A 10,469-nucleotide genomic window follows, 5' to 3' on the forward strand; every position below is an offset into this window, starting at 1 on the left:
ATATTGCTGAAGTCTGGCCACCTCTCACACCATTCCCCCTTAACTTCTGGTGACATCTGGCTCTTCCTCATGGCACTGTAACTCCTGCCAGCTTTCTTTCATCTTTCCATTTAGCAAAGGCTTCAACCAGGTCCTAATCATCATCCCCAGAGTTGTCTGCATGTCACATCATTATTTTGCATCCTCTTTCTAGCCTCAATGTGCCAGTCTTCTTCATGCCACGGTGGCTCTGAGCACGCTCCTGTCTGACCAGGCATGGTGTCAGCCCTGCTGAGCGACTCTTGCCCTTTGTGCCCTCCTTGACTGCCTGCAGCCTCATTTTGCCGGGCGTGGAAATCCTTGCCTTGCGCACGAGAGTGAATTGGACTCAGGCACGGTTAACTGTGAAACCTGGCAACTTTATTCCAAGAACTAGGTCAGCTTCAGCATTTGTGTGCACTGGGAAGTGTTGCGGAGGAAGAACTGGACTCGACACGATGATCAATGTGATCACGTACAAGCCGTTTATTAGCCTCAGATAGCTCACTTTTATATTCCCCACTACATACGCGGCGATCCCCCATTGGTGATAATCAATTTAACTCACATAGTAACTCGATTATGATTGGTGTGCGTCACTAGCTCACGCGCACTGCTCGTGGCCTTCTTGCAGGCGGCAAGTTCCTCTTCGGCATCTGGGAGTTGTTTGTCTCTGCATTCTTACTTCCTCATTCCAACCGCAGTTTGTCCTCTGGATGCCCTTGCGGCCTTATGCTAAGGCTCTGCGGCCTTAGGCTAAGGCTTCATGGCCTTCTAGAGAAATGCTGGATTGCTCACATGTCCCCAGTGCTTTAATGCTTCATCCTCCACAGGGAGGAGAGCGGGCAGCACAGAGCAGGCCTTTGATGCTGAGGCTGCCTTTGGAGCAGCAGGCATTGCCCCAGAAGGAAATGATCATGGTCCAGTGCAGCCTGCGCTGGTTCCTGTTGATCCTGCTCCTCAAGCCTTTTTTCCCCTGAGGAACTGCAGGAGCTCCTTCAGCCGAGTAAAGAATTCCACCAGCTTCTGGCGTGGAAATGGACAGGAGCTAATGCTGCCCGACTGTGTTGGTGCTGGTGTTGGCCTTGGCCTCTGAGAGGGGCTTGAGGTGGAGAGAAAATGACTCCATGGCCGTGCTGTTGGACTATCTCTTCTTGCTGAGCGCAGTCCCATCTGTAGCAGGATCCAGTCGTAGAAGTGCTGCGTGGAGGTGTAGACTCCAGGCTGGTTTGGTCTGGCACAGCCTCTCCCCCAGCTGGTCACTCCAACAAGCCAGAAGTAGTCGTAGGTGTTATCTTTGCAGACCAGAGGACCACCGCTGTCACCCTGCAGCGGAGGAGAGAGGGTTAAGGTGGTGTTCGGTGGCCCCGGTCAGCACTCTGGCTGGCTCCTTCTCTCCCGCAGCAGCTGCCAGAGCTGTCCTGACTGCACACAAAGGCTCTGCTCAGGTGCTGGAGCCTACAGAAGCTTGTCTGGCAGGGGGTGGTGGGCCAGTCAGGCAGGGCTCTCTCTCTGTCCTCTTTGCACAGTGATCCTGGATGTGTGGAAGGGGGATGTTGCAGGACTGGGCTCTGGAGCTGTGGGCTGCCAAGAGCACTAGATGGGCTTTGTGGGCAGAGAGCCAGGCCTCTGGGACAAGGGCGGCCCTGGGCAAGGACCTGCATCTGGGCAAGGGGAGGTGAACCCCAAGAGTGGAGGGGACCCAGCAGTGGCAGGCTGACTTGCCAGGCAAAGCACGCGCTGGGGCAGGTTTGGGCGGTTGCCACAGGGCTGCCTGTGCTGTTGGGGGTGGACTTGTAGCACGCTCCTACCTGGCAGGTGTCGATGCCGCCCTGCGGATAGCCAGCACACAAGTTGTGGCTGTGGATGGCCCCTCCGTACCAGCGGCTGCTGTTGCAGAGCTTGATATCGATGAGGCGGACCTTGGCCTCCTGCAGGACATAACTTGGTCCCCCAGCTGTCAGCACAGAAAGGAGTTAACAGCCAGCAGCTCGCTGCCAGTTCTCCTCTCCTCCCCCCCCCCCTCCCCGGCGTCTGGCTGAAGCCCTGCCCTAGGGCTGGGCTTTGCGTCTCCAGAGGCACTGTGCCGCTGCTGTCTCCCTTCTGTCTTGCTTGGGGTAATGGGCCAGGCCCACCTCTCCATCGGCATGCACCCCGCAGCCCGACTCTGGCTTTCGCCTCTGCTGTCAGGAAGCCCACCCCGCCTCCCCAGTGTGCCCAGCCTGCGCTCAGGACACCACTCCCTTTTGGGAACTCACCTCTTGCAGTCGTGGAACCCCAGCCACTGACGTAGCAGCTTCTCAGCTGCGACACTCTCAGCCAGGCGTCGGGCACACAGGCAAGCTGCACGTAGTAGCCGCACAGGACAGGCTGGTCCAATTCCAGCAAGGCAATGTCGTTCCTCTGCGTGATGTTGTAGTAGTGCTCGTGAACCAGTAGCCGCTTAATAGTGCGCACTTGGGTCTCAGGGCCCAGCTGAGTCAAGTGGCTGGCCCCGACCACCACGTGCCACATGGTGATGTGCCTGCAAGGCAGGTGGAGAGAGGGGTCAGAGGGAGCGCAGCCACGTGCTGCAAGCAGCCCAGCAGTTGCCTGCCTTCTGCTGCACAGGGCAGAGAGGAAGGCAGCGCTACGGAGGGTGCGACTGCCCTAGCACGCCTTGGGCACAAGGAGTGTCGGGCGGGAGGCTGCTAGGAAGCCGTGGCGTGAGCCCAGCCCTCTCGCGAGCAGCCTCTCAGCTGGGCTTGGCAGTGCCCAGGCACTGGGCGTGCTGCAGGGAAGCGGGATGGCGCTAGCACGTGCTGCTGTGGAGCGGGCACGTGCTAGTGCTGTGGGGCTGTTCCCTGGTCCTCCTTACCCGGGCGTGATGAAGCAGTGGGCTGCTGTCAGCACCCACTGTGGGCTGATGAGAGACCCTCCGCAGACATGCGCCATGCCTCCTATGATGGGCTTCTGGATGCTGACGATCCAGGGCCAGGCCCCTAGCTGGGCATCGGTGCCACCCACGACGCGTGACATGCCGTAGTAAGAATCCATGGGCCGGTGCCCGCAGGTCCCTCTGTAAGCAGAAACTCATGAATGTCCTGCTCGGTGGCTTGCTGCTGTTCAGGCTGCAGGTCAGCCCCCTTCCCCCCCACCAGGCGCTGCATGGACAGCAGGGCCGCGGAACCCTGTGGGGCATGCGTCCATCTACCCCTGTTTGTGCTTGAGCCCCGTAGGCGAGTTGTGCCAGCGGCCTGGCTGCTGGCAAGGAACTGAGGCTCCCACATGGCGTTTGGGAAGCTTTGGTGTGGCACAGATGGAGCACGCTCCACGCTGGCTCTGTCATTGCCAAGGGACGGGGTGGGGGTGGCGCTTGGTCATTCTCGAGTGTTTAGTTTTCTAAGGTATTTTGTTTTATAATATGTTGCATGTAGATTACTGTATGTAGAGTATGCATTGCTCTGTACAGTACGTATTGTGTAGTTTGTATTGTTTTGCAGCCATTGTGGGTATTGTGGGTATGGTAGGTATGGGACTGCGCTATACAGTTTATTATTGTCTGTATTATATTGTACCCCGAACGGGATGGACCTTTTCCAGAACCACCCAATGCTCCTGCAGACCCTGCAGCCCTGGGTCCAGCAGGAGCTGGAGCAGATCTTTGACAACAGGGGGTTGGAGTCAGCCATGGTGGAAGACACCATCATGGCCATGTTGACCAAGATGCCCCCGACCCCGCTGCCTCCTGAGGAGGGTCTCTGCCTCCCCCGGCAGCCCTGCGAGATCCGGCACGGACGAGCTCCTCGGCACCTCATGCGCCGCTGTTGGTGGGCACCTGGCAGCTGCCCCGCTGCTCCCGCTGCCATCCCCACGGAGCAAGAAGAGCCCCAGGAGGAGCCTGGGGAGGCTGTGCCCAGGCCCTCCACTACCAGCTGGGGCAGGGAACGCCCCCGGGGGGCCACGGCCACCCCCAAAGAGGAGCACCAGCAGCTCCGAGGACTCTCCAGCCAACAAGAGGCCAGCACCACACCAGGGACCCTGGAGGGGCCCTCGCCAGATGGCCGAACCAGGACTGGGCCACCAGCTGCAGCACACGCTGGCCCTCAAGGGCTCCCAGATCCCATTAGCCAAATAAAAGAATCGCATGCAAATGACAGAAAAAGTCTCAGTGTTACCAACAGCGCAGATGGCTTTGCTGTCCTCACCCTTTTTAGCTTTTCTTTTACAGGGAGGGGTGGGATGTGAACGCTGAGGGGTCCTTCTGCGCGTGCCAGGCACTATTTTGTTGTTCTCCCCCAAGGCAAGTGCTGCCCAGCTCCAGGCCTGCAGCTCTGCACTGGTCCCGGGGCAGATGTCTCCAGCCCGGGGGTCTCCAGGGCCAGCCCGTGCCCCATCGCTCAGCACCCCACGCCTGTCCCCCTCTTCCCGCACCCTCTGCCCCCACGTCTCGGGGCGCTGCTCCCCGACCAGCCTGCACTGCTGGGCGCAGCCTCGCGACGGTGGCACCCAAAACCCTGCTCCTGCACAGAGTCACGACGTGGTGCTGCTCTCTGCACCAGCCCAGGGTCGCACCCTGCCCCAGCAGAGCCCCAACAAGTGCAGCCAGGGGAAGCGCAGAGTCCTGGCCCTGGGGAGGTCACTACCAATAGAGCTTTGGATCCTAAAAAGATGCTTTCTGCTCTGAAAGTGAGGGTTTAAACCCTAACAAGGGAACGGTGTGCCCTAAGAAAGTCTATGGCTAATAAAAGACAGCTTTGGACCCAAAAAAATGAGGATTTCCGCCCTGCAAATAAGGCTCTGGGATCTAAAATGGATGGAGAGTGTCTACAAATGACGCTTTGGGCCCTGCAAAGGAGGGGAACCTCTTGGTTCCTCTGTTGCCCCATAAAACGAAACACTCCAGTGCAGGCCTAGAGCTGTAAGAGGGGTTTGGCCCTAGAAGTGAGACTTTGGACTCTCCAAAAAAGAGTTTGGGCCTGAAGCATGGGGCGTTGGGACGTGAAAATAAGGCTTTGGAAATGAAAATGAGATGCTGAACCCTCGAATCAGGACTTTTGCCCTCACATGATGTTTTGGTGCCAAAAGCTAGGGCTCTGTATGCTAAAAACAGGTCTTTGGAGCCTCCAAATGAGGCTTCGGTCATTAAACAAGTGAGGCTTTGTACCCAAAATGAGCAGTTTGGATGCTAAAATGAGGCTTTGGACCCTCCAGCTTGCCGACTGGATCCTCTAAATTAGGCTATGGATCCAGATAATGAGGCTTTGGTGCCATGAAAGGAGACTTTAGACCCTACAAATAAGGCTTTGGACTCTAAAAAGGAGCCCTTTGACACTCAAATCAGACTTTGGGCCTTCAAGAGAATGCTTTGGTCCCTTAAAAGGAGTCTGTGAATTGTAAAAGCGAAGCTTGCAACTTATCAATGAGGGTTTGACCCTGCAAAGGAGGGTTTGGACCCTAAAAAAAGGCTTTGTGCCCTCCAGATGGTGCTATCACCATCGACCTCTTGTAGGACAGAAAGAGGTCTAGTGAGGCAGCAGTTGCGTCCCACTGTGCAGGCTTTGAGCCAGCCCTGGGGACTCAGCTGACCAGCAGGTTGTCACTGGAGGACACTGGGGCTGCAAGGGTACGCATTTCCCAGCCATCACTTAGCTGCAGGGAGATCTGCTTTGACGGCCCCAGGCCAGAAGGACACGCACTGCACAGGCGGGCATTCACAGAGGCGTCTCTTGGACTTGCCAGGGCAGGAATCACCGAGGGCAGAGGACAACAGCCCAAGAGCAGGGAAGTGCTGGCCTGTTTTTCAAGCCAAGGCGGCAAATTCACCTGCAGGGGCTCTCCTGAGCAGCGGCACAAGTGCCAGCTGGCTGAAAGCATGCACAGCTCGCTCAAGGGCTGGGCTGAGTGCTTCGTGCCCCACTAACGCAGGGCAAAAACAAAGCGTGCTCACCTCGCCTGAACGAGCGGCTGCAGAGCTGTCACTCCCCGGGTCCAGGCGGGATCTCCACGTGTGCCCTGGGACACCCACGGGTGCGTACGCTGGAGCCGCACACTTCCCATGCCTGGTGACGGAGGGCTCCACGCACGCCGGAGGAGCTGGAGAGCAGCAAGGCAGACGCTCAGTGCCCTCAGCACCAGGGCCGAGCCCTGCTCTCGCAGCAGGACGGGGCAGAGCCATCTCCCCGTTCCCCTGGGCAGCTGTCCCCAGCGCTCCACAGGAAAACTGCCAGGGCGGTGTGTTAGGGGTTGGAAGGGACCTCTGTGGGTCATCGCGTGGGCAGCGGTGTGCAGAGCAACGGCGGGCTGAGGGCAGCCGAGGCAGGAGAGCAGCCTTGCGCTCAGTGGGACCAGGCTGCTCTCTGCTCTGCCACCAAAGCTAAGACTTTGGAAAGTCAAAATGATGCTTTGGATGCTAGAAATATAGCTCTGGAGCCTAAAAAGAGGCTTTCTGCCTCCAAAATGAGAGTTAGGACCCTCAAAATGGAACTGTGGGCCCTAAAAGAAGGTTGTGAGTGATAAAAGACAGGTTTGGGTACCATAAATGAGGGCTTCAGCCCTGAAAATGGGGCTCTGGGCACTCCAAAGGATAGGCTAGATGCTACAAGGGACGCTTTAGACCCTGAAAAGGAGGGGAACGACTTGGTTCCTCCATGGCCTCCAGAAATGGAGATTTCGTCCCAAATAGAGGGCTCTGGGCACTCCAGTGGAGGCTTTCAGGTGTAAAAGAGGGCTTGGGACCCTTCAAAGTAGAGTTTAGACCCGCCAAAGGATGGCTTGGGGCTTAAGAATGCAACATTGGGCCCTGAAAATGGGGCTTTGGAAATTACATTGAGGCATTGAACCCTGAACTTCTGATGGTTTTAAGCCCTGAAGTGATGCTTTGGGTTTGAAAATCAGGGCTTTGTACTGTTGAAATGGGATTTTAGACCCTCAGAATGAAGCTTGGGACATCAAACAAACAAGGCTTCTAAGTCTAAAGGAGCAGTTTTGATTCTACATGGAGGCTTTGGCTCCTGAAAAGCAGGGTTTTGAAGATAAAGATGAGGGTTGAGACCTCAAATGGAGACTTTGGACCCTATAAACAATGCTTTGGACTCTGAAAAGGAGGCTCTGCACCTTCAAAATGATGCTATGAGCCCTGGGTTTGGAACTTAGAAATGAGGGTTTGTACCCTGAAAAGGAGGCTTTGGGTCCTAAAAAGAAGGCATTAAAACCTACAATAAAAGTTTGGACACTAAAGATGAGTCCTGGAGACCAAGCGCCACCCCCACCCCGTCCCTTGGCAATGACAGACTCACAGCTGAGGATGGTGGCCCTCTTGCAGGGGCGGGCGCTGGCGGCGGCGGGGCAGAGAGCGGTGCAGAGGAGGTGCAGGCGGCCTCGCTGTCGCAGCCCTCGTGGAGGCAGCGGCAGGTCTGGCCCCGTCTCAGCAGGGCGGGCAGCGTCAGGAAGGAGATGATGTGCAGGAGCTGTGGGGATGGGGGAGAGCATCAGCCCTGGGACGCCCCTGCTTCGGGGGGCAGACCCCAGCCCCACATCCCCCCCGTCCTCGCCACCTTGTAACCACAGTGATGGAATTAGTTAATCATAAAGCACGAACAATGCTGCTATGTCTCTTGTACAGCCCTACCCATCTGAACATTAGGTCTGGGAACAGAGGGTTTAGTCCCTAGGTAATCATTAACGTTAAACAATAATGGTGAAGGGGATTTTTTTAATAGAAATAGCGTTACCAAATGATTGCAGGTGTATTTGTGGTACCTATCTATTGTGTGAATTAATTGAAGCAAAAAGTCATACATCTCCCCCCAAAGAAGGTAGTTTCAATTAAAACCAGCAGGTGCCTAGAACTGGTCAAGACGACCCGTGCCGCAGGGACAAGAGCCAGAAGAGGACTGAGTTTGCGCAGAAACTGTGATGAAGAGGATAAGCCTTCATCTTAGGACCCCTGACGACCACCACTAGGAGGCACTGCGCAAGTGCGGGTGGGAGGAGTGTATGAAAATGAACTGATTTGACTATGAAAGAAAGGGCTTATGTAATCAGATGAATATGTATATTTTGATCTATATAAACTGCACGGAAAGGGTATGGGGTATGCACGTTCGGCGGAATTATCCCCCGTGCATCCGACGTCGCAATAAAGAATGCTGCCTTTTAACACTACATTGGTGTGACGAGGTTTTATTCCCGGATTTTCGGTGACAGTTTCTGGTGACCCAGATGGGACCCTGCTTGTGAATACCGACGGATCCGCGGGATCACGGGACCTCCAGCCGGCATCGAGGGATTCTCGAGGAGAACCTCTGATCCCCGGACCGAAGGATTCCAAGTAAGTCCCCTGGAATTTAATTAAGGCATTCTTTAGGTATAATATACGCTTGCTCGTAAATCGTGGTGAAAACCTCGTAGAGTTGGGCTGAAAGGTACCTTTGTGGAAAGTCTCTGCTCGGTGAAAGCCGGTGGAGCGGGGCCCAAGGGGGAGGTCTTCAACAGGGGGTTGAAGTCTCCAGGATCTCAGCAGGGGGCTGGGATCCCAAAAGGGAGCTCCAACAAGGGTTGGGGTCCCTCTGATTAGTGTTTGTGATATAGTGCACAATCACTACCACTGGTCATTTGAAGGATGGGCACCTTTCCGAGTAAAAGACCCATGCCAAGGGACACGCCTTTGGGATGTATTTTAAAGCACTGGAAAGAACTGGGGGGGGGCCCTTTAACTCGGAAGCAGTTAATTGAGTATTGTAATCATCGGTGGCCGTTATATACTCTAGATGACGGGGAGAAGTGGCCGGAGGATGGGACACTGTGTTATAATACCATTTTGCAATTAATGTTGTTTTGTAAAAGGGAAAATAAATAGAAAAAAATGACATATGTAGATTTGTTTTTCTCGTTAAGAAATCATTCGAAATGGCAAAGGCAGTGTAGGATACATCCGCGCGGTTCTATGGTAATGGCTTTAAAGAAAGGAAACTGCGAAAAGGGTTCAAAGAAATGTTGCGTCGCTTGTAGTGTTGGCAAAGAGTGTTTGAAATATGAGCCTGAGGAGGATGATGTTGAATTAATAGTGGCACCGCATCGGAGATGGGGGGATAATTAGGAAGAGGAATCCGAGATCGTTAGCCCTTCCACCTCCCCTCTGGGGGAGGGTGCGAGAGGATTTAGCCCGGTTTCGGGAAGGACACAGGGAAGGACGGGGCGGGGGGGGGGGGTACCAGAATCGGCTTCTCCCCTCCAAGCCCCTCTCTGAAAAGACAGAGAATGAGGAAGTAAAATTTTTAATAAATACAAGAACCACTTATTTGGTATTAAACACATGTAAAGGGAAATATAGTCATAAATCTGTAGATGTTGTTGGTGCGACAGGGTAAAAAGAAAATTAACCTTTCTTAGAGCTGTTGAAATTAAGAAAACAGTGGGTAACTCACCAGTTTCTATATATGCCTGAATGTCCGTTGCCTTTGTTAAGACAAGATTTATTAAGCAAATTAGAGGCACAAATAACTTTAAAAAAAAATGAAAAAATTAAATTATTGATACCAGAATCAAAAGCCGTAGAGGCAAGGGTGTTTGTGTTACAGGATTCTTTTAAGGAGGAACAAATTCCAGAAGAGGTGGAAAACGCAGTAATCCTGCTTGGTTTAGGCAAATGAAGTTCCGGGACAGTCCAAATTGGCAGAACTGGTAAAAGTGACCTTAAAACCTGGATCCAAACCGGTAAGACAAAAATAATATCCTATTAAGTGGGAGGCACGAAAAGAATTAAAGGGGTTAATCATGAAATTTTTGGAATATAGGCTTTTGGTAGAATGCGAGTCAAAATACAACACACCTATACTACCGGTAAAGAAACCTGGAGGACGAGAATATCGACTAGTCCAGGATCTAAGAGCTATAAATCAAATAGTTCAAGATATACACCCAGTAGTGGCCAATCCCTATACTTTATTGACATCCCTGAAAGAGGAGCATAAATGGTTTACTGTACTAGATTTAAAGAATACCTTCTTTTGCATACCTCTGGATGCACAAAGTCAAAGCATATTTGCTTTTGAATGGAAGAGCCCTGCAACAGAACGAAAGATACAACTGACATGGACTATACTTCCACAAGGATTTAAAAATAGCCCCACAATATTTGGAAAACTGTTTGTCCATAAAAGACAACATCTGGTCCTTAGAGTGCTGGCACAACGTCTGGGATCCTGGAAGCAGCCAGTAGGATACCTCTCTAAACAACTTGACAACGTGAGTAAAGGATGGCCGGGATGTTTGCGCGCCGTGGCAGCGACGGTATTGCTAATTCAGGAAGCTTGAAAATTGACTATGGGCCAAAAGATGGTGGTGTATGTACCACACATGGTGGTAACTGTTCTAGAACAAAAGGGGGGTCATTGGCTGTCCCCCAGCAGAATGCTGAAATATCAGGTTGTCTTGCCAGAGCAGGATGATGTGGAACTAAAAACCACAAC

The 10,469-nt window shown here is 53.5% G+C and overlaps 1 protein-coding gene across 1 annotated transcript; it reads right to left on the bottom strand.

The window, feature by feature from the left end:
- Positions 1 to 2,204: 2,204 nt before the first annotated feature.
- Positions 2,205 to 2,537, bottom strand: LOC142364825 (acrosin-like). The gene is made up of 2 exons (XM_075444947.1): positions 2,277 to 2,537; positions 2,205 to 2,245 (listed from the first exon to the last, which is right to left on the bottom strand). Exons 1-2 carry the CDS (start codon positions 2,530 to 2,532, stop codon positions 2,205 to 2,207), a joined length of 297 nt encoding a protein of 98 aa, XP_075301062.1. The 5' UTR covers positions 2,533 to 2,537.
- Between the last annotated feature and the right edge of the window lie 7,932 nt (positions 2,538 to 10,469).

This window comes from Opisthocomus hoazin, chromosome 29 (genome assembly GCF_030867145.1).
Source record: "Opisthocomus hoazin isolate bOpiHoa1 chromosome 29, bOpiHoa1.hap1, whole genome shotgun sequence".
In the NCBI taxonomy this organism is placed as follows: Eukaryota; Metazoa; Chordata; class Aves; order Opisthocomiformes; family Opisthocomidae; genus Opisthocomus; species Opisthocomus hoazin.